At 41.6% G+C, this 24,271-nt stretch overlaps 2 protein-coding genes across 3 annotated transcripts in view; one reads left to right on the forward strand and one right to left on the reverse strand.

Annotated features, from left to right (window-relative positions):
- The first annotated feature begins 603 nt into the window (after window positions 1-603).
- taf11 (TAF11 RNA polymerase II, TATA box binding protein (TBP)-associated factor) lies at window positions 604-6,748 on the forward strand. 2 transcript variants are annotated; one of them, XM_061689964.1, is made up of 6 exons: window positions 604-869; window positions 4,187-4,397; window positions 4,483-4,613; window positions 4,689-4,776; window positions 5,208-5,304; window positions 5,380-6,748. In XM_061689964.1, the coding sequence occupies exons 2-6, from the start codon at window positions 4,221-4,223 to the stop codon at window positions 5,508-5,510; spliced, it is 624 nt and encodes a 207-aa protein (XP_061545948.1). In that variant the 5' UTR covers window positions 604-869; window positions 4,187-4,220; the 3' UTR covers window positions 5,511-6,748. The 2 variants fall into 2 exon arrangements, with proteins under 2 accessions (XP_061545948.1, XP_061545955.1); XM_061689971.1 differs by lacking the exon at window positions 604-869 and adding an exon at window positions 3,772-3,890.
- The window catches only part of bltp3a (bridge-like lipid transfer protein family member 3A), a 57,943-nt gene continuing 39,619 nt past the window's right edge, over window positions 5,948-24,271 (reverse strand). Inside the window, exons 11-21 of the mRNA XM_061689952.1 lie at window positions 23,765-23,910; window positions 17,867-18,008; window positions 17,531-17,724; window positions 16,237-17,456; window positions 15,932-16,116; window positions 9,684-9,823; window positions 9,419-9,569; window positions 9,037-9,293; window positions 8,671-8,779; window positions 8,508-8,560; window positions 5,948-7,973 (exon numbers count right to left, since the gene is read on the reverse strand). Coding sequence (XP_061545936.1) covers window positions 7,857-7,973; window positions 8,508-8,560; window positions 8,671-8,779; window positions 9,037-9,293; window positions 9,419-9,569; window positions 9,684-9,823; window positions 15,932-16,116; window positions 16,237-17,456; window positions 17,531-17,724; window positions 17,867-18,008; window positions 23,765-23,910 — 2,714 coding nt within the window. The 3' untranslated portion in view covers window positions 5,948-7,856. The remainder of the gene's footprint in view (window positions 7,974-8,507; window positions 8,561-8,670; window positions 8,780-9,036; window positions 9,294-9,418; window positions 9,570-9,683; window positions 9,824-15,931; window positions 16,117-16,236; window positions 17,457-17,530; window positions 17,725-17,866; window positions 18,009-23,764; window positions 23,911-24,271) is intronic.

The raw sequence follows: 24,271 nt of genomic DNA on the forward strand, positions 1-24,271 counted from the left end.
TGTCAAATTGTGTCGGTGGGCGTGAACAGCAAAATTCCACAACGTCTCATCAGGTGACAGTGCAGGTGAAAGGTACACAGTAAACGACTTTTGCAGTTATTACTTCAGTCATTAAAAAAAAAAAAAAAAAAAAACGCCTGGCGAGGTTGATGCAAATGTCGATTTTATCCAACCAGTTACTACAATCAGTACTAGATTTTTATTTAAAAATACAGAGCGCTAACATTACATATACTGTTATACGACGGTTTATTTGTTCTTTCTTCAGTGTTCTCTCGTTCTCTCTTTAATGCAGCTATATTTTTTCTGCAGTTGTATTCGATCTTGTCGCTCGCCATATCTCGCCATGTTTAATTAATACTTATACGAAGAGTATAGTAAAATTTTATTAATTTTACAAGAGGATTTCCCGTTTTTATTTTAACCCACGATGCATTCAAAATGAACGAATTTTAAAAGGCACTAAAATCGTGTGCCGACCACAATTTTAAACAAAACAGTTTCAAAAGTAAGAGCTACTACTATAGAGTGCCGTACAGTGCATGTTTTCAATAAAGGTTTGACCACGAATTGCGAAATCCTAGCGGTGTTGTCATTCATGTCGTCAATAAAGGTTATACAAACAGGAACCGGAACTGACGTTTAGCACCAGCGAGTTGCCTGACTCTTCTCTTAAGCTTTCTTTTGCCCAAAAAATAAAAAGTCACGAGCATAATTATGAGTTAAATTGTTTGTTTATGAGGGAAACATTTGTTACAGGCTGTGCTTACTTTTCTACCAGCTAAGTGGCCTGTTAAAATGAACGTCAGTATTAGTTTACCTTCTTCCTTAGCTTAGCTGCTGCTTTGTGACGCCTGACTCCAGTGAAGGTGAGTGATAATTGTTTAATTCTTATTTAACCCGACAACAAACATAGCTTACATAACCCATATGTGGTTTGATTTTTATGGGCTACCTGTCGTCCATTCCTAGGTTCCCCCGAACCCCCATGCATATCTGTTGACCAGAATGTCACAAATCGGCTCAGTAATAGTAATCTTCTTTTCCTTTCGGCTTGTCCCATTAGGGGTCGCCACAACGCATCATAATTTTCCATGTAAGCCTATCTCCTGCATCCTCCTCTCGAATACCAACTGCCCTCATGTCTTCCCTCACAACATCCATCCTTCTACCAATATACCCACTATTTCTCCTCTGGACGTGTCCAAAATATCGAAGTCTGCTCTCGCTAACTTTGTCTCCAAAACATCGAACCTTGGCTGTCCATCTGATGAGCTCATTTCAAATTTTATCCAACCTGGTCACTCCAAGAGCGAACCTCAACATCTTCATTTCCGCCACCGCCAGCTCTGCTTCCTGTTGTCTCTTCAGTGCCACTGTTTCTAATCTGTACATCATGGCTGGCCTCACCACTGTTTTATAAACTTTGCCCTTCATCCTAGCAGAGACTCTTCTGTCACATAACACACCTGACACCCTCCTCCGCCTGTTCCCAACTGCTTGGACCCGTTTCTTCACTTCCTGACCACACTCACCATTGCTCTGGACGGTTGACCCCAAGTATTTAAAGTCCTCCACCGTTGCTATGTCTTCTCCTTGTAGCCTCACTCTTCCCTCATTCATGCACATATTCTGTCTTACTTCGGCTAATCTTCCTTCCTCTGCTTTCCAGTGCGTTCCTCCACCTGCTCCCTGCTTTCACTGCAGATCACAATGTCATCTGCAAACATCATGGTCCACGGGGATTCCAGTCTAACCTCATCTGTCAGCCTATCCATCACCACTGCAAACTGGAAGGGGCTCAGGGCTGATCCCTGATGCAGTTCCACCTCCACCTTAAATTCCTCTGTCACACCTACAGCACACCTCACCGCTGTTCTGCTGCCCTCGTACATGTCTTCTATTATTCTAACATACTTCTCTGCCACTCCAGACTTCCGCATGCAGTATCACAGTTCCTCTCTGGGTATTCTGTCATATTCTGTCTTTCTCTAGATCCACAAAGACACGATGTAGCTCCTTCTGACCTTCTCTGTACTTCTCCATCAACATTCTCAAGGCAAATAATGCATCTGTGGTACTCTTTCTAGGCATGAAACCATACTGTTGCTCGCAAATACTCACTTCTGTCCTGAGTCTAGCCTCCACTACTCTTTCCCACAACGTTATTGTGTGACTCATCAACTTTATTCCTCTATAGTTCCCACAGCTCTGCCCATCACCCTTGTTCTTAAAAATGGGCACCAGCACACTTTTCCTCCATCCCTCAGGCATCTTCTCACCCGCTAGAATTCTGTTGAACAAGTTGGTCAAAAACTCTTAGTCACCTCTCCTAGATGCTTCCATACCTCCACAGGAATGTCATCAGGACCAACTGCCTTTCCATTTTTCATCCTCTTTAATGCCTTTCTAACTTCCCCCTTACTAATCATTGCCACTTCCTGGTCCACCACACTTGCCTCTTCTACTCCCCCTCCTCTCAAAAGTATTCTTTCCATCTATCTAGCCCACTACTGGTACCAGTCAACATATTTCCATCTCTATCCTTAATCACCCTAACCTGCTGCATATCCTTCCCATCTCTATCCCTCTGTCTGGCCAACCTGTATAGATCCTTTTCCACTTCTTTAGTGTCCAACCTGGCATGCATGTCATCATATGCCGCTTGTTTGGCCTTTGCCACCTCTACCTTTGCCCTACGTCGCATCTCAATGTGTTCCTTTCGCCTCTCCTCGATCCTGTCAGTGTGCCACTTCTTCTTAGCTAACCTTTTTCCTTGTATGATTTCCTGTACTGTGAGGTTCCACCACCAAGTCTCCTTCGCTCCTTTCCTGCCAGAAGATCTACAAATATACTCTCCTGCCTGCCTCTCGGATCACCTTGGCTGCAGCGGTCCAGTCTTCAGAAGCTCCTCCTGTCCACCGAGAGCCTGTCTCACCTCTTCCCGAAAAGCTGCACAACACTCGTCCTGTCTCAGCTTCCACCACATGGTTCTCTGCTCTGCCTTTGTCTTCCTCCCCACCATCAGAGTCATTTTACACACCACCATCCTATGGTGTCTAGCCACACTCTCCCCTACCACTACGTTACAGTTGGTAACCTCCTTCAGATTACATTGTCTGCATAAGATGTAATCCACCTGCGTGCTTCTAGCTCTGCTCTTGTAGGTCACCTTATGTTCCTGCCTCTTCTGGAAAAAAGTGTTCACTACAGCCATTTCCATCCTTTTTGCAAAGTCTACCACTATCTGTCCCTTCAAGTTCCTTTCCTGGATGCCGTACTTACCCATCACTTCTTCATCACCCCTATTTCCTTCACCAACATGTCCATTGCAATCTGCACCAATCACGACTCTCTCTGTCTGGGATGCTCAGAACTACATCATCTAGCTCCTTCCAGAATTTCTCTTTCACCTCTAGGTCACATCCTACCTGTGGGGCATAGCCACTAATCACATTACACACAACACCCTCAATTTCAAGTTTCAGCCTCATCACTCGATCTGATACTCTTTTCACCTCCAAGACATTCTTAGCCAACTCTTCTTTTAAAATAACCCTGACTGATTTCTCTTCCCATCTACACCATGGTAAAATAATTTAAACCCTGCCCCTAAACTTCTAGCCTTACTCCCTTTCCACCTGGGTCTCCTGGACACACAATATCTCAACCTTTCTCCTAATCATCATGTCAACCAACTCCCGAGATTTTCCTGTCATAGTCCCCACATTGAGTTCTACACTCTGTGCTTTCCGCTTCTTTCTCCCGAAGAGCCCGCTTTCCACCGCTTCTTCTTTGACTTCGACCCACAGTGGGTGAACTTCCACCGGCGCCCTGCACGTTGACGGCACCGGTGGCGGACGTTGTTAACCCGGGCCACGACCGATCCGGTATGGTATTCTTTGGATGAACGCTCATATTTGTTTGGCAAAGTTTTCAGCCGGATTCCCTTCCTGACGCAACCCTCTGCATTTATTCGGGCTTGGGATCGGCCTACAGTTTACACTGGCTTGTGCCCCCCATAGGGCTGCATTGGCTCATTAATAGTACTGTGTGTGTCAATATACAATGCTTAATTTAGAACCTCAATAAGTGTGTGTTCACTTCCAGCCCTTCAATAACACGAAAACACAGGTTGTAGTCACGGACCTATAAACTAAACAGTAACCACTGTTATTTCTTGCAGCGTCGAAGCTGACTGACTCTGTGAGTGAGTGATAATGGCGGATCCTGCACGGATCCAAACTGACCGCACACCTGAGAGACCAGCTGCCGGCCAAGATGAGCAGCCTAAAGCTAAGGCGAGTGAGGACAGAACGTTTCCTGTTCCGGAAAAGACTGTGGACGAATCAAAGGAGTCGTCCTTGCAAGACCAGCACAAACAAGACGATTCATCCGTAAGAATATTTCCTGTTTATGTACTTAGAGCTCAAATGACTGGCTACTAAATTTTGCCCACTACTTTATTTTCCTTGTGTGAAGGAACCAGCAGTAGCAGAGGATGAGGAGGAAGGGACTTCAGGTCAGCCTGCATCTAAAAGACTGAAGGTGGAACCAGAAAAGAAAAAGGAAAAGCGGCAAAAAGTTGATGAGGATGAAATACAAAAGATGCAGTAAGATCATTTCGACCAAACACAAACATTAGTCATTATATTCACATTAACACACACACTCCTTTGCTTTTTAAGGGTTTTGGTGTCATCTTTCTCTGAAGACCAGCTGAATCGTTATGAAATGTACAGGCGTTCTGCCTTCCCGAAGGCTGCTATTAAGAGGGTATGAGGTTTTTGACGATTGGTTAATGCGCTGTTTCCAAACTTATATATATAATGGTATTAAGGCAAGGCACATATTTTACATTAGAAAAATGTCATGGCACACCACAAAAAGTATGTATACTGAAATAATGATCTCATATCAATTTACTCACTCAGTGTGGAACCTGGGCCAGTTTTGTTGAACACAAAGCTGATATACTCGCAGGAAGGCAAGCCTGTGCTGGCATGGATAGATAAACCAAATTATTTGTAGTAAATCAATAATTTTCCAACCAATAAGGTGAAATTGGGTAATTTCTCGCACCACACCTGTTGATCTTTCAAGGCACACTGATGTGCCGCAGCACATTGGTTTGGAATCACTTCGTGAATGTAATGGTTATCATAAACTAATCACCCTGATTTGTATTTTTGTGCTTTGTTCTCAAGCTGATCCAGTCCATAACAGGATCCTCGGTGTCCCAGAACGTGGTGATTGCCATGTCGGGCATCTCCAAAGTTTTTGCTGGGGAAATCGTTGAGGAAGGTAAGAATATAAAACACTCAGGTAGACTTTAGTTTCATGTCAATAAGTAGTCGTAAATAATTTGGGTTTTCACAGCGTTGGATGTTTGTGAGACATGGGGAGACACGCCACCTCTTCAGCCCAAACATATGAGAGAGGCAGTAAGGAGGCTGAAGAGCCGCCATCAGATTCCCAACACGAAGTACAAAAACATTCTGTTTCATTGAGGAGTGCAGCTTCAAATTACATATCAATGACGACCACACTGGCCCTACTGCGAAAATGGCACCATTGCTCCAAGGAAATGTTACGTCAATGGTCCGAAGACTCACTGAGCAGATATCAAGATCAGTGTCCATACTGCTGAAGGAGCTTCGAAATGAAAACAGCACCTTTCTTGTTCTTGCCACTGTCATATGAATTCTTTGATGAAACATTAAGTTCAATTTGTATAAAGTTGAAGTATGGTTGCAAATACAGTAAATTATATACCTGAAAATGCTATTACTGTTTGGCCCTTTATACTGAAAGTTTAAATAATGAATATCCACTATAAAATGAATCTTTATTTTTTGTCATTGTGAAGCAACTGCAGGATGCAGGGTTCTGGAGTGTGTGTGGGTGAGTTAGGTGGTGGGTGCATTAATGAACCGCTGAAGCACAGTTTAAATGTCTATAGCAAGTGCTCATTTATTCTGTTAAAATACTTCACTCACTACTGGTTCACAGAACCAATTTCATATTAGTCTTAAGTGATAAAGACATAAAATGCAATATTCTACACAAATACTGTCCACGGGGTTCAAAACACTTGCATCATAGTAAGATCTTGCAAGGCCTCACCTGTCAACATGAGTTTATGTAAAAATGAGTGATAATTCCAGTGACGTTACTCACACAAGTGCAAATAAAACAACACCATAACACTTAAGTTCATGCATTAGAGAGAGAGAAAAAAAACAACAGGCTTTGCTTTACTGGCCATCCTGTTTCTGCATCACACACTTGCTCTGGGGTGCAAAGATGTGGCGCTAGTCAAGTAATGAGCAGATGAAACTCCGTGCTGGATTGCCTGCTATACAACATTGACAGCAGGTAGACTTGATGTAATCACTTATAAATAGGAGGACTACGAATGGATTCCACACCTGTTCTTGTTTTTGGTTGATCAGTGATACTGCTTATAAATGTAGTATTCCTCATCTCATCTGCTTGGAAGGCAACAGAGTAACATTGACATGAGTGCATTGGTGAGTTACAACCACAAGAGGTCTGCCTTGTACACGTGACGTGACCTGAGAGGTCAGTAAATTAATTGCCTCTAAAGGCAAAATACCACACCACGTATGACAATATAGAATACAGTTTTTCAACATTTAAGAAAGTCACGTATTGAATGTCATACTGTACAGTGTTATGATGAATGGTTACGTTGTTATTCTGCATTAAACAGAAAATGCAAGTGTTTGGTCTAATACGTCAACTCTATTTCATAGTAATATTAAATGTTCAGAAAAGTGCTTCACGTGTCACAGCATGAGCATGCATACGTAGTACCACAAAGACATCTTTGAATGATATGGTTCCAAAATATTGTACAGTAATAGTGAACCATAAAATGGTTTATCTTATGCTCGCATGCACACGCAAGTAAACAAACAGGTATGGTGTCTGGTCACTGTCTGTGCCCCCTGGTAACAAACACTAGCAGCTTGTTTCCTGGCAAGCTACAAAGGAGCCACTGTAAATGCGCTGAATTCTAAATGCAATACATTTTCATAACCTTAACACTGAAAAAAAACAACTGATAAGATGGCAACAAGGTGAACTCTGACTTGCATATGCCAATCTTTATGTATACACACAACACTTGTTTTCTTTACATTTCACAATGTGTGTTCAATATGTGACACTGCTTGGCTACATAATGTTATATACGGAGCTATTATGTTCTAATCTACAGTACAAAGTCGTGCACTTGGTGCACATGATCAACCTTAAATATCTGTACCGTAAACTATAAAGTGGAAAGAATTGAAAGCTCGATGATATCTAACCTAGCATGACAAATACTAAAACCACACAATGAGTTCACTGTTCACGCTAATGTGGGCAGAAAAAAACAAAACGATTCACTGTCTGATAAGAGTACAGCCAGTAATGCACTAGGCTTGATCTGGAAGTATTTGGACAGTGAAACATTCAAAAACTGCCTCTATATAGACTGCCACAATGGATTTGAAATTGATCAGCCAGACAATGTAATCAAAGTGTAGACTTTAATAACTAATAATTAATTAGATTTGTATCACGCCTTTCAAGACAGGAAACAGCTTCAGTATTTGGGGCTCAAAAGTATTTGGAAAAATGTGGGTCTTTGGGCCTTTACTTTTGTTTTCAGTAAGTGAATTTCTTTATTATTATTATTTTGGCTTGAGGCAACTCAAAGTGTAGCAATTTAGTCATCATCATGCAATGACCTTCCAGATTTGCTCGGAAGGGGTAATGCTGGCTTCTGACAGTATTCTTCCACAGGACCAATGATCAACGCACAGGGTTCAAAGTCAAGAGGCTCAGAGCGTGAACTCAGGATCATACTTCTTGATCTCCAGAATGAGGCGATCTCGGTCGCAGAGGGCCTGTGTGAGGGCCATCTGGGCATCAGAAAGCTTCGACTCCAGGGTTTGCCTCTGTAATCGCAAGATAATTAGATCAGTGAGTGAGTGGCATAATATAATACAGTATATGGTCTGTATATGACAGGATGCTACAAGCAAACTCGTCTCGTCAATAGTTGTTTTTCATGGTGACTCTGACTAGAAGCCAAAGGAAAATGCAACTCTAGAAAAAATCTCCACTTTTTAAAAATCATGCATGCATGCATCATAGGTCATGCATAATAAGCTAAAATAAGATACTGATTTAATGATCGCCGGGGGCATTCCAGCAGCACACAGGACACAGCATAGTGTTTACAGATAGGAATAACAAAAAACTGAATTTAAAAAAGAAAATCGTAGTTGTATATAATGTTTTTGAAGGATAAAATGGCAGTTGTACATCTCTACAAATTATAGCTACTATAAAAAATTTTTTTTAAATCAAATAAACCTAAGCATCTTCGTAAAGGCGGACTTTTTGTTTTGTCTTGTATTGGGTCTTATTAGATTGTGTTGATCTAACAAATGAGTGTGTATGGTTGTGCTAGCAAGGCAGTTGCTTACCTCACTCTGCTTTTGAACAGAGCAGGAATAGTTTAGACTGTCCAGAACTTCAGCTACAATAAATGAATAAATAAAAACATAAGAATATATCATAAATGGGTGCACATGCAAAACACTCATCATAGTATCCAACATTTCAAGATTAAAACGCTGTTACACCCACCTTTGAGCCTCATGATGCCATCATCACTGCGCTCAAGAAGCAGTTGATCTATAACAAATGTGGCTGAGGTTGGCTGAGGAGCTGTTGGGTAAATTCTTGGGCTATCATCCTATTAAAAACAACAAATAAAAAGAGCAACACTCAAAAAACAAAGCTCTACAGCATTTTCATTAGGATTGTGTTGATCCATCCATTTTCTGAGCCGCTTCTCCTCACTAGGGTCGCAGGCGTGCTGGAGCCTATCCCAGCTATCATCGAGCAGGAGGCGGGGTACACCCTGAACTGGTTGCCAGCCAATTGCAGGGCAGGATTGTGTTGATGTAACATGGAAAAGTTTCTAAATTATAAATAACTTCAGTGACCTACCTTTATATTAATGGTTACATTGCTCAAGTGTACATTCATTGGCTGACCATCCACATTAAACTCATCCTCCAGAAAAGGCCCGATGTTCGCTACAGTGGAGGTTAACAGCTCGACTTGACAGTCTTGCACTCTTACATCCAGCAGACCCAAAGACTCGGTCATTTCAGAGTGTCGGGCTGCAGATGCACCCATTTCTGCTCGCATACACACAGCAGGAGAGCCCCTGCTACCGTGTCCATTCTGCTTGTGGGAAGGAGCTGCACAAAGGAAAAGTTATGGATCAAGGTAGAGAAATGTAGTTACTAATCAGCTTACCATAAAACATGCACACTGTTAGTGGTACGTCATTTACGGTATGTGTGGTAGCTGCAGTCCAAGTTACCTTGAATGAGACCTGCTAGCAGGTCAAAAACCCTGACGTTGCCCATCTGTACCAAGCTTAGATTCTGGGCTTGAAGAGCAAGAACTTGGTCCTCTCCCTTGACTTCCATTGTGCAGGACGTTCCATTCAGAATTAGTAACAACACTGAGGACTGTAAGGACCGTACATGCAATGAATCTTCTGCTTAATTGCATTTCAGAAAATGACAGGCATACTTTATTTATAAAATCTGTTAAGCAACTCCATCCTTAACATAAGAACCTACCATATCTGCAGATGCATCATCTGTACTGAACGACAAAGAGCTGCTGAGATCAGCTGATGACCCTCCCTCTGTACCAAGAGCAGGGCTGCCTCGGTTGCCTGAAGGATTGACACTGAGCCGTGCAGAATCTACACATGACTCTGGAAAGAAACATCAAACAACACTTTCAGGGGGCCTGATTTACAAAAAGGTTTGCACATGAAATGATGGGGCAAACTTGATTGCACACGTAAACAGATGTGGAACCCTTGAGTCTGGGTGATTTTCTCCACTGTGATAATTGATGCTGCGCTGGCTTCTCCAAGAGACGTTTTTTGAGTGTGAACGTCCCAGGTTTTTAATGCAATGTTATGTAGGATGGATACATCCAACTCCCACACACGTGCAACTTGTTCCCCTCTCAGAAAGGGAGTTTATATACCATAATGGTGGGCACACACATTCCTTGAAAGTCCAAGATAAGTGTGATTTAAAAGGGGTCATAACAAAGATGACAAAATATCCAGGGTTTGTTTGCCTCTTCCACTAGAATGTCCAATTCCATCACTTCAAACTTCATTTTGCACTAACACTAAGTGCTCTCCCTAATATTCCATTGTGAAAACCATCAGCGCTACCTAAAGTGCAAAAGCCTTATATGAATAGGGCGGTCTTGACCATTTTTACACCTGTTGCCAATTGCCCCGCAAAAAAATACAGTTGGCGACTCCCCACCACACACCAGGCGATTGACCCCCGCATACTCTGTTTACAAACTTGATGCAATGGAAAAACTGTTCTGATCGGGAAACGTTTTGAAGTGCCACATATACAGTTCAAAACAAAAGTTTCTATACACTTCAAGCTATAAAAAGACACTTTTTTCCCTCACTGTCTGACAAGAAATCAGACTAAACTTTTCCTGTTTTAGGATCATTAGGATTACAGAAATTATTTAGATTTACTAAATGCCAGAATGATGAGAGGATTACTTTCTTCAAAAACTGTTTTCAAAGTCACAAGTTTACATTCCGTAAGATTACTATGCCTTTAAACAATTTGGGAAAACCCCAGATGTCATCATGTCTTTAGAAGCTTCTGATAGGTTTATTGACTTAATTAGCGACATAACTGTGGGTGTATTTGAAGGCACACCTGGAACACACTGCTTCTTTGTGTAACCATCAATGAAATAAAGTCAAATGAACTCAGGCAAGAAATAAAGATGATCATTGTGGGCTTGAACAAGTCTGGTGCATCGTTAGGTGCAATTCGCAGATAGATACATAAAGGTCCCACATTCATCTGTTCAAACAATTACACCAAAGTATAAACACCATGGGAATGTCCAGCCATCACAAAGCTCAGGAAGGAGACAGTCTGTGTCCCAGAGATGAACATGCTTTGGTCTAAAATGTGCATATCAACTTAAGAACAAAAGCAAAATACCTTGTGAAGATGCTGGCTGAAGCTGGTAATAGTTTGTCATTATCCACAGTGAAACGAGCACCGTACCGACATGACTCCAAAAGAAACATCAAAAACCCAGATTGCAGTTCGCAAATGCACACAGGGACAAATACCTTAATCGTGGGAGACAGAAATACTGAAGCAACATCTCAAGACATCAGCAAGGAAGTTAAAGCATGGCCGCAAAGGGCTCTTCCAAATGGACAATGACCCGAAGCCAAACTGGTTACAAAGCGGCTTAAGGATAACAAAGTCAATGTTTTGGAGTGGCCATTACAAATCCCTAATTGCAATCCTATTGAAAGTTTATGGGCAGACCTGAAAAGGCAGGTGCGAGCAAGGTGGTCTACAAACTGGCCTCAGATACATCAGTTCTGTCAGGAGGAACGGGACAAAATTCTTGCCTATTGTGAAAAGCTTCTGTAAGAATATCCAAAATGTTTGACCCAAGTAATACAGTTTAAAGGCAACGGTACCAAATACCAATGAAACGTATGTAAACTTCTGACTTTGACGAAAGTCAAAAAATTGTCTCAAAAAAAATCCTCTCATTTCTCTGCCATTTAGCAAATAGAAATAATTTTGGTAACCCTAACTGACCTTTAACAGGAAAGGATTAGTCTGATTTTATGTCTGACCGTGAGGGCGGGAAAAAAACGTATCTTTTTACATCGTGTATGTAAACTTCTGGTTTAAACTGTACTTTATTATTTTTATTGAACAAAAACGTCACAAATCTCACTGGATTGTCCTGGCCGCTGTAGCTATATTATAATCAGGGCTTGACATTCACTTTTTTGCACACCAGCCACTGTAGCTAGTTGTTTCCCAGAGTTACTAGCCACTCAGCATTTTTATGAGCCACAATTTTGTTGTTGGATAATTACATTTAATATGATTAAATATAGATTAAAGAACTCGTCATACTTACTAGCTATTGGAAATAGCCATTGGGTATTTGCAAACAGCTCAAAAGTAAATGTTGAAGCAAACATTAAAAAGTGAAAGAGAGTAGTAGTAAGAGTTAATTTAAAAATGTGTTTTTAAAATAATCCAAACATGCATCACGTTTTTTGACTTAATAAAAGGTTACCAGTCATGTGGTAATTATTATTGTACTCGGACTGGTTAGCGCGTCTGCCTCACAGTTCTGAGGACCGGGGTTCAATCCCCAGCCCCGCCTGTGTGGAGTTTGCATGTTCTCCCCGTGCCTGCGTGGTTTTTCTCCGGAGACTCCAGTTTCCTCCCACATCCCAAAAACATGCATGCTAGTTTAATTGAAGTCTCTAAATTGCCCGTAGGTGTGAATGTGAGTACGAATGGTTGTTTGTTTATATGTGCCCTGCGATTGGCTGGCAACCAGTTCAGGGTGTACCCCGCCTCCTGCCCGATGATAGCTGGGATAGGCTCCAGCACGCCCGCGACCCTAGTGAGGAGAAGCGGCTCAGAAAATGGATGGATGGATGGATAGTTAAGCATTGTGTGACACTTGCGACACACCGTTGAACTTTTGTCTCCGACTTGCTTGTCATCTGGTACATACTTAACACTAAAGCTAACGTAGTTCCAAAGGCCAGATTTGAAGGATGGTGAAAGGTTTTCGATATCAGGACGGTCTATGGCTCTAGCCATGATGCAACGGCGCATTAGCTTCTGTCTCAGGAGCTTGGGGGTGCGTTCGGAAATGTATTGCGGCGCGGCTCTGCTACACTCAGGACCGCGCATTTTGAGAGTAGAGTTAGGGCGTCAGGGTGAATTTCTGAATGCACCCTTCCTTGGACGGAATGAATGCGAGAGGGAGCAGCATAGTGGATCTGCGCTCAATAATAAGACATAAGGCAGAGTAGCTTAGCACAGCTCCTCATCGTCAGAGGTTGATACAGTAAATATAAAATTACATATTGTCATTTAGTACGTACCGAACCGTGACCACTGTATCAAACTATTCAATACAGATACATGTATCGTTGCACCACTTTTACGTTTCCAGGTACGTAGTGACATTCGGGCAGCGGTGCCAAGCTGTAACAATACAGTATATACCTTGTATACTGTATGTTGTGTTTTACAATAAAACTCTATTCAGTTAAAATGTAATATGTACCCATGGATGAAACCCTGTCGTGGAAATATCCACATTTTCTCCTTTTATTTCTCACCTGCTTTTCTTTTCTTTTTATTATTACAATGAGGGCTTGACATTAACACGTGCCAACCTTCCATTTGCGGGTCAGTTTCCACCATGGCAGGTAGCACAGCCACTCCCATTAGCCACTTTGGCGGGTTGAATTGTATTAAAATGTTTGTACTGCGCGCAGTGTGCGTAGATTCTGCCTCTCTGCTCCTATCTCATCCAGTCCCGATGGATGAGATAGGCCTCCTCAACAGTCACACTACTGATGATTTAACCAAAGGTCTGACAGAAGCTGTGGAGGATTGGACCAAATGTAAAGGTTTAGCTCAATAAATTAGAATTTGGTAGAAACATGTAATTTTTTCAGTACTCATACATTATATAGCATCAATAAACACTTGAGACAATGAAAATTATTTTTGATGTACAAATTTGCATTCTGAAAAGTATTTTCTCATGATTGGTTGTTACATAATATTCTAGTTACTTGAGATGGTGAATTTTGGGTTTTTGTTTGTAATTTATAATCATCTAAAATACACATAAATATATGTACAGTCTGCTCAACATTATTGGCACCCGTGAAGTTTAAGTACTGAATGTGGAATATCTCCTGAAGAAAATGAATCAAGTGAAACAACATTTTCAAGAGAACTTGCATTTGATACAAAAGAGCAAATGATAAACAACATTTTACACACAGATGAAACAAAAATAGAGCTTTTTAGCAATGCACACAAACAGTATGTTTACAGATGGCGTAATGAAGCCTTTAAGGAAAAGAACACCCTGCCAACAGTCAAGCATGGTGGAGGATCCATAATACTGTGTGGATGCTTTGTTATATCTGATACTGGAAGCCTTGACTGTATTACAAGCATCAGGAAGTCAGAAAATTATCAAGAGATTTTAGAGCGAAATGTCTTACCCAGTGTAAGAAAACTTGGTTTGAGGCAAAGATAATGGGTCCACCAGCAAGACAAAGACCCAAAGCAGACATCCAAAAGCACACAGAAATGGTGGAAAAGGAAAAATGGACAGTTTTAAAATGGCCAGCAATGAGTACTGCTCTCAATTCAATTTAAAATATTTGCGGGGGAGCTGAAATCTGCCATTGGGGAAAAGAACCTTGCAAATGTTCAAGCGATGAACAAATTACAAAGGAAGAGTGGGAGAAAATACAACCTGAGGAGTGCAAAAATCTAATAGATGGATGCAAAAAACATTTAGCAGCTGTCATCGCTACCAAAGGATGTGGAGCCAAATATGAAAAGGGGTGCCGATATTGCTGCATGAGCTGTTTTCCGTTTTTTTTTTTCAAATGAGAATATCTAAGTGGAAAAAAATAATTTATTTTGTAAAATTACTTTGGAGCTCCAATTAAATGATCCTGATAATATAGGTTTGGTACAATTTCATTTATTTCTGTAGATATTATACAGGTTATGCAAAAAATGAAGGGGTGCCACGAATGGTGAGCAGGACTGGAGAAAATTAGGGATTTCCCAATCAAATTTTTTTGCATTTGAGTCTGAGTCTTTGATTTTATGTATCTGCCAACACAGAGTCCGATCAGATACATACACCATCACACATTACATCTGGCGTAAATGTAGCACAACCTTTCAGAAAAAGAACATCATACCAACAGTCAAACATGGTGGTGGTCGTGTGATGGTCTTGGGCTGCTTTCACTCCTTCAAGACCTGGACAACTTGATGTGATTGATTGAACTATGAATTCTGCTCTTTAACAGAAAATCCCGAAGGAGAATGTTCAGCCATCCGTATGTAACCTCAAGCTGATGCGCACTTGCGTTCTGAAGCAGGATAACGATCCAAAACCACCACCAGCAAGTCAACCTCTGGATGGCTTAAAAAAACAAAAGTTTTGGAGTGGCCTAGTCAATGTCCAGACTTGAATCCGATTGAAATGCAGTGGTATGACCTTAAAAAGTCGGTTCATGCTCGAAAACCCTCAATTTTTGCTGAATTCAAACAATTCTGCAAGGAAGAGTGGGCCAAAATATCTCCAGAGATATGAGAAAGACTCATTGCCAGTTATAGAAAACGCTTGATTTCAGTTGTTGCTGCTGAGGATGGCCCTACCAGTTATTAGGTTTAGGGGGCCATTACTTTTTCCACACAGGGCCAGGTAACTTAGAATATTTTTTTTTCCTTAATAAATTAAATCACCATATAAAAACAGCATTTTAAGTTCACTTGGGTTATATTTGTCTGATATTTACATTTGTTTGATGATCTTAAACAAAGTAGGGAAACTATGCAAAAGTATAAGAAGAGAAGCGGGCCAATACTTTCTCACAGCACTGTGTGTGTGTGTGTGTGTGTGTGTGTGTGTGTGTGTATATATGACTTGGCAATGGCAGCGGCCGGTTGACTCTCACTATGTATATATATTTGGGTTGTGAATGCTCATGCGATACATCATGCCATTTTTTATTTGATCATTACCTCTGCAACGTTGCGACACTGTTCACTGGTGATTCAAATTTTGTATTACAGCAAAACAACTGGCAGACAGTCAACCACTCCTGAAAATTAGTTGTTGAATCCAATACACTGCGCGACACTTCAGTCGGGTTTGGCCGCATTGCTCGCTGTGCTGCAGACCTAAGGTGATACGGGCAAAACATTCCAAGTACCTGATTCCATGAGAACAGCAAAATTGTCGCTGATGTCACTGCCCACAGAGAGGCTTTCATCAGGCAGACTGCCATCCAAAATAGCGCTGTCGAAAGAATGCTGGGAAGGCGAATGCTTCATCATTTGATGTTGTAGGGTGGCCAACTGGGAGGGGGAGGACTCTTCTGGATGTTGGACTTGTTCCCTGTGATGTGCAAGAACACACACTCATCTTTTTAAAATTATCAAGCGCTAATAAAAGCATGTGATGCAAAAACATCTGACTAAGTTGTTACCAGCACAGCAAGAAAGCACCAGCACTTACTTGGAGTGCGGATTGAACAGTTTGCTCATCCCAGACCCACGACTCAATATGCTAAAGGCGTCTCTTGTTATTGAAAATGCGCCTTTGGTTAGGTCCAGTGAGGCACTAATGGCATCTTTGGTCACATCTTTGGTGACATTGATGGCACTTGTTATTTCCCCCTCCAGGCTGAAGGTGGAAGGCTCTCGGGAGAGGACGTGGGAGTTTACAGGTGAGAGCTGAGGTGATAGAACTGGGGTGTCCTCAAGGATGGTCAACGCATCACCTTCCAGTCCTTCTTCAACAGCCTCACATGCCTCCTCCACCATACCATGTTGTTCATCCTGATCAAATGCAGTGTGGGCCGTGCTGAGGTAAGACACACCGTTTTCTAACCCGCTGTCCTCAGGGATCAAATCTGTACAGTGATGAGAAGGTGAGATGTCAGAGTCTGTGAGACTGGGGCTGTCAGTCACCGGAGTAGGGGGGACCTCTTCCTCAGGCTCTGTGCCAGCTGGTGGTAAGAGAAGACCCACCTCCACAGAGTCCAACAGCAGGGCAAGACCAACTGTGGCAGGTTTTGACTTTTGGTCACAACTCTGTTTAACATCCTTTAGATCCCGACTTAATTCCACCCCCAAACGCGCCATGGAATCCTTCATTCTCAGCAAGGCCACATACTGGTAGTGGTTGAGCCACATCTTGACTGGAGTGATAACATGAGCCATAATATGGACATCGGCAAGTGAAGCATCTTCATGGGAAAGTTGTTCTGAGGGGTGCTGATTAGGGCTGGTGGGGTAATATGATGAACCCCTGGACCAGGCAGCAGGCTGACAAATCCATATAGACATAGCAAAGGGTTCCACAAAAGGGAGTGTTTTGCCTTTGGGGAGTCTTCGAGTTCCATCAAAACCTAGCGCAACACGTGACAAGCTTAGTGACCAGACATCTTGGGATCTTAATTGTTTTGTAACGGTTGGTGAAGGTTTCTCTTCAGAGTGCTGGAAGAAGATGGATGGTATGGCGCAGAAGGCACTGCGGTCTCTGGGGTAAGGACAGGGTGGCTTGGGATGGAAGAAAGACCAGCTCGCAAAGGTGTCACAGGTAATGCTGAGGTCAGCTCTGGAGCCATGGGGACAGTGGCGAGTGTTGCTGAAAGCCATCTGAGGTACAGTAACAGAAAGGGACTGAGGACGCTCTGGATGGTCCAATATAGAAGAATCAAGGGGAATCATCACCTTGGGAAAGCAACATACATACAGACATAAATGTTAACATAATAAATTACTAAATAAATAAATTCACAATTCACCTTGAGCTGAGCTGCATCCATACGGATGTCAACATGCTCATCTGCTTTGCTGCCGTCTTGCAAATGGTAAAAAGCTTTGACCTGGTCCAGTGTGTGTAGCAGCCCTCTTGAAAACAAATTAATCCACAACACACTTTTTGGATCAACAGACAGCTGGAGGCCATTTACCTGGGCGTACAGATTCGAGGTTGGCACTAGGAAGTAGAAAACAAGAGAAAAGCGTTCAGTTCAAATTGCAGAAGAGAAAGATGAACTACTTCCAAGTTAAGAAAAAAATGCACATGAAAGCAAATACATTATAAATGAACCAGGGTTTACCAGGGGTAAGTCAGTTACCTGAGAAACTGGGGTTGTTAGGAAAGTAGTATTCAGTAAATTGCAGATGAACTGCTGGTACATTATCTGGCAGATGCAAAGCTTTACGATTACATGACAAAAAAGTCTGTGTTTTCTTCTTTTGACGGCTCTTTGTAGACACCTGGATGGGAACAAATGAAAAATAAAATCATAGATAACACACACACACACACACACACAGACAGAAGAGAAAACCTGAATCTTGTCTTTACAAAATTAAAAATGACAGAACCAAAAACTATTTCCTTGGAGGGTCTCACTCTGTCTAAAGGGGAACTAAAAGGTCCTTAGAATGACCCTGAAAATAACAACTGAAATACACGAAAAAACATGATCAATTTTAAACAATACATTCTCTGTACGTTAAAATTTTGTATACTAACATTGTTTATTAGCAAAGTCCATAGATGAACAGAGGGCATTAATGTTAGTAATGCATAGCATAGCAAAGTATTTAAAATTTAGAACAACAGAATGGTCACATAGAATACATTATACCAGAGTTATTCAATAGACAACCCCCGACCGGATGCCTATTTGTGGCCCCCAAAGTGTTATAATCCTTTCCAAGATCAGACGAGATCTGGCGTTCTCAAGTAATATATGGCCCTAAGCCAGATTTCCCTTTGTACAGCGAAGTTGGCAGTCAACCAGAACCAGCCCATTCATTGTGTAAGTGAAGCTGCGGGCGCACAGGGTGAACCGCGTGGGAGGCCTGTCCCAATTGAAAAATGTTTTCCATTACTATGCATTTCGGTTGGGTCAGCAAGTGTAGATCAGGATTTGTCTCCATGCCAACGACACACAGATTGGCTGAAGACTCCAAAGTCATTTGTTGTTAGGAAAAATATGTTCTTCTCGACAATGTAGGTGCTTTAAGCATTTGTGTGTGTATATATTTGTGCCTAACTTTTGTGTTCATATTTAAGCGGTCCATTTCACGTGGGTTGTGCATGGGCAGTGACGTCACGGTGACTGGCTGGAAGCTGAGGTTGCGACTCAGTCGCCTGTGTACCAGATTCAAAGTTTTGTTCAGCTGTGTACGTCAATGACTTAAGTGAGTAGGAACATACAGGCGTACTTTAAATGCCTTTTTAAAGTAGCATTAGCCATTGCTTGTAGTGTTGAACGTGATGTTCATTTGTGAAACTTAGAGTATGGATCGCTAAGTCAATTTCTGTGACAGGTGTGCTTTGTCTTTCAGCATAATGCTATTGCGATGTTAATGTAAATATAGTTAACTTGACATTGCTTTTGAGAGATATCATTTGTTAATATAGTTATTTGATTATTTATCCTATGTTTGGATTGGCTTACCAGTCTGTATTTGGTTATTCTTTTTCTCCTATTTGGTTATGCTTTCGCTCTTATTTAGTTATTCTTCCTCTCTTATTTGCATTGTCGTTCTCTCTTAGAAACACACAGTCACCAAGAGTCCACATATGGAAGACCAAGGGTTAAGTAAATAAATACATAATTTAATACATTTGTCATGAAGTATTTATTTATTTATTTCAGTATTTATCAATCCATCCATTTTCTGAGCCGCTTATCCTCACAAGGGTCACTGGAGTGCTGTAGCCTATCCCAGCTGTCATCGGGCAGGAGGCGGGGTACACCCTAAACTGGTTGCCAGCCAATCGCAGGGCAACCATCCGCAATCACATTCACACCTACGGGCAATTTAGAGGCTTCAATTAACCTACCATGCATGTTTTTGGGATGTGGGAGGAAACCGGAGTGCCCGGAGAAAACCCACGCAGGCACGGGGAGAACATGCAAACTCCACACAGGCGGGGCTGGGGATTGAACCCCGGTCCTCAGAACTGTGAGGCAGACGCGCTAACCAGTCCGAGTACAATAATAATTACCACATGACTGGTAACCTTTTATTGCTCAGTGACTGTGTTTTTAGTTCTCAAAAGTATTCTCTGTCAATTGACTGTCTGTTGTCATACGGGAGCAGCTCCAACTACCGGAGACAAATTCCTTGTGTGTTTTTGACATACTTGGCAAATAAAGATGATTCTGAGTTTGGCATGAGAAGTAACTTCACATGGCACCGGTGATTTAAAAAAAAAAAAAAATTAATGGATGGAAACAAATGCGCGGCACGGTGTCCGACTGGTTAGAGCGTCAGCCTCACAGTTCTGAGGACCCGGGTTCAATCCCCGGCCCCGCCTGTGCGGAGTTTGCATGTTCTCACCGTGCCAGCGTGGGTTTTCTGCGGGCACTCCGGTTTCCTCCCACATCCCAAAACATGCATTGATTGGAGACTCTAAATTGCCCGTAGGCATGACTGTGAGTGCAAATGGTTGTTTGTTTCTATGTCCCCTGCGATTAGCTGGCAACCAGTTCAGGGTGTACCCCGCCTCCTCCCCGATGACAGCTGGGATAGGCTCCAGCACGCCCGCGACCCTAGTGAGGAGAAGCTGTTTAGAAAATGGATGGATGGATGGAAACAAATGCTATAAAACGTTGATTCGGTGGGTAACACCGATGAGGCACAAGGTTAGTGTTTGTGATACTGAGACATTTATGTGAATAAACTAGCATCTATTCGACATGAAACTACATTCTTTATTGTTCGTCGTGTCCTTTTCTTCTTCGCCTCTTTTCGACGTAATATTTTTATGTAGTGCCCCCGAGTGTTCCAACTGAGATACCACAGTTAGATAAAATTGTGCCTTGTTATACAAGATGACAAACTTGTGTTCCTTTTTTTAAAAAATTGCCTTATCTTTTTAATACTCACAGGAATTTTTGTTTTTGTTTGTAATCGTCTCATTTGAAATGTTTGTAGACACGAAAATGCAGTTTCCTGCTATATGCACCTTATACTTGATTATTCTGATAGAATTGTCAGTATAATACTTATACCATAATTTCTCGTGTATAATGTGTATTTTTTTCCCCAAAAAGTTGTCATAAGTCAATAGTGCGCATTATACATAGGTATAGGGGAAAGTTAAAAAAAAAAAAACTTTTACATTTTATAAATGTATGCCGCCATCTAGAGGTTATGAAAAAGCGGTACACTTTCATTCCAATATGGCACCGCGAACTCGAGGTTATGAAAAATGTGTAGCCTACACTTTCATTCCACTATGACAGGGGTACGTATGACTGCATATATGTACAGTTGTGCTTGTAAGTTTACATACCCTGGCAGATTTGTGAAATAATAGTTTTAAAAAAATATATATATACGAATGACTGAACAACAACCATCATTAATTTCTTTATGGTTATGTTTTGTTTAATGATCATGCTTTTCTGAAATGCTTGACAGTTTCATTTGCATCCCATTAAAATAAAATAAAATGTGTTTCGCCTGGCCCGTCATGTTTCTTTAAAGTATTATACACATCTTACAAATTCTGCCTGGGTAATCAAACGTATGAGCACAACTGTGTGTTTTCTCATTTACTCAATAAAAATAGGGCTGTGAATTTCAAAATAGTAAAGTAAAGAAAAATAAAGTTTTCAGTGTTCAAATAAAGTGCTTAACTTCAGAATAATTCTTTGAAAAAAAAACCTAATAATATACATATAATCGTGTTTTGATCATATGAGTAGAAGCGAAATCATGCATTATAAAAATTCATTATACATAGGTAGAAGTGTTTTCCTGAATTTTGAGGTCAACTTTGGGGGTGCGTATTATGCATGGGTGCGCATTACACATGAGAAATTACGGTACTAATTGCAGCCCGGCTGGATGCAAATTCTTATTTATTATTAGGACTGTTTAATGTCACTTCAGAAATAAACTGAGAAAAGGTAAGTCATAGCATAGCATTTTCATAGAATAACTGAAAACGTACTATCGATTGGTTTTGAAGGGGCAATAAACAAAGATTGATTTTAAAATACAGTTCATTAAATATATAAATGTGGTATATAATATAGACAATTAAATATATAAATGTATATATATTAAAATATTTATTTATTTTGTTGTTAAAATGACTCGAAAGGACTCGATACTCAAGGTGTCTCGACTTGAGACTTGACTCGGGACTTGCCTGTCTCGACTTGGGACTTGACTCAGGACTTCGGGGCAAAGACTTGAGACTTACTTCTGACTTCCAAAGCAATGACTTGGCCCCACATCTGTATTTACCCCTCACTGAGCAGTCACCTTATCGTGGTGGAGGAGTTTGTGTGTCCCCACAATCCTAGGAGCTAAGTTGTCTGGGGTTTTATGCCCCCGGCAGGATCACCCATGGAAAACAGGTCCTAGGTGAGTGACCGGACAAAGCATGGCTCAAAGACCCCTTATGACGACAAATAAAGACGTTTTCCCTCGCCTGAACGTGGGTCACCGGGGCCCCCCTCTGAAGCCAGCCCTGGAGGTCGGGCTCAATGGCGAGCGCCTAGTGGCGGGCCTGCACTCATAGGGCCCTGTCGGGCACAGCCCGAACAGGCAGCGTAGATCCCCCTTCCCATGGGCTCACCACCTGTGGCAGGCACGCAGAGAGCTGGGCAGCGGCAGAAGGCAGGGACCTTGGCAGTCTAATGCCCAATGCCCTGTTACAGAAGCTGGCTCTCGCAACATGGAATGACACCTCTCTGGCAGGGAAGGAACCTAAGCTGGTGTGGAGGTTGAGGAATTCCGACAAGATATAGTTTGGCTCACCGCGACACACAGCTTGGGCTCTGGTACGAGATGAAGATGTCGGTCCGACCTGGCAGACCCAAACCTATTGTGAGGGTCTGTTGGGAATGTCTGGTAGAGTCCCCTGTCAGAAGGAGTTTCAACTACCACCTCCAGCAGAACTTCGCCCAAGTCCTGGGGGAAGCGGGGACATTGAGTCGACATTGAGCCGACATTGAGCAGACTCCAGATAAGCGGGAGAGAATGAATGAATTAATTGATATTTAATTTTGGCTCTCTTGGTCTTCCATACATACACATGCACACGCACGCATGCACACACGAACACACATACATTAATTTATGTCAAACGGGCATTACATTTTATTTTTGTTTGTATTTTTGTTGTTGTTTTGAATGAAAAGTATTATCGCATGTGGGCTGACCAACCTCAATAAACTGGCCCTTGACTCATTGAAAAAGTTATGGCCCTTTAAGATTTATATGTGAGAAGAAATGTGACAAGATTTGCCAAAAATAAAAGTCTGTCAAATTGTGGGGTCTGGTTCGAACAGACACTTAAAACTGACTACACCAGACCAAGAATTTTGAAAATTGGGTTTGATGGGTTCAACAGAAATTGAGTGTTTTTGTGTCAGGAAAACAATGCCTTTTTTAGGGAACGTTTTTGTGTAATTTTGTCTATAAAAAAAATCTGTTCAGAAAACGCCTTAAAATTAGAGTAAAAAAATAAATAAAACAATTATTTCTCAACATATCTCCTCGATTGTTTAATTTTAGTTTCAGTTAAAAATACCCAACAATCACACGTACGGGCTGAAATTTCAAGACATTGACTTGTCAAAATTACTCTGATGTTTCAAAAGGTGTCACCCTTAGAACTTGACTTAACTCGTGCAAATACAACAATATTGATGAGAAGAGCAATTAATGCAGTAGAATAGATCAGGTATTTCAGGAGTGAATTGTTCTGTCATGAATGTATTTGTTATGGAGGATTTTAGAGGTGTTTGAAGTGCTCATTCCAGTTTTGTAGAAAATTACACAAAGATGGCAGCCACTTCTCATGTTGCTAATTTGAGTACCCCTGCGTTATAATAAAACTATCTGTAGCATTTATGTTGTTAGCATCAAGCCGCTTGGCATCATCCGCCGTTAGCATCAAGTGCTAAAGTTTGTAGGTTGTTGTAATAACTGACTGCTTGCAGAGAGGAACAGTAAGAGGTAAATCAAATCAGAGCATGATAAAATCTTGCCTGGTGAATGTCAACATCATCCATCCGGACCACCATACAGCTTGACCGCAACCTCTTCAGTGTTAAGTTTGAAGGACACGCACAAGAGTTGTTTCTGGCTGCTGGTTCTTTGTCAGAGAGATTTGACTTTGGGCTGGTTGTTCCATCTGAATTACGAGAGAATACAATTTGATTACAGGAAGAGAAAAAAAAGTTGAGTAAGAATTGTCATGTTTTTTTATGTTTTTCAAGTCATTAGTTTCATGTCCTTCTGTCCTTGAGCCGTCACCCTACTGTGGTGGAGGGTGTTGTGTGTCCCAGTGACTCTATTAACTCAGTTTTCATGGGCTTTATGCCCCTGGTGGGATCACCCAGAGCAAATAGGTCCTAGTTGAGGGACCATACAAAGCACAGCTCTGTATCCTCTATCAAAGTTAAAATATTTGGACCTGGTTTTTCACCTGGAAATCAGTCACCAGGGCCCCCCTCTGTACCCAGGCATGCAGGTGGAGCTCAATGATGAGCACC

The sequence above is a fragment of the Phycodurus eques genome, chromosome 1 (genome assembly GCF_024500275.1).
Source record: "Phycodurus eques isolate BA_2022a chromosome 1, UOR_Pequ_1.1, whole genome shotgun sequence".
NCBI lineage: Eukaryota > Metazoa > Chordata > Actinopteri > Syngnathiformes > Syngnathidae > Phycodurus > Phycodurus eques.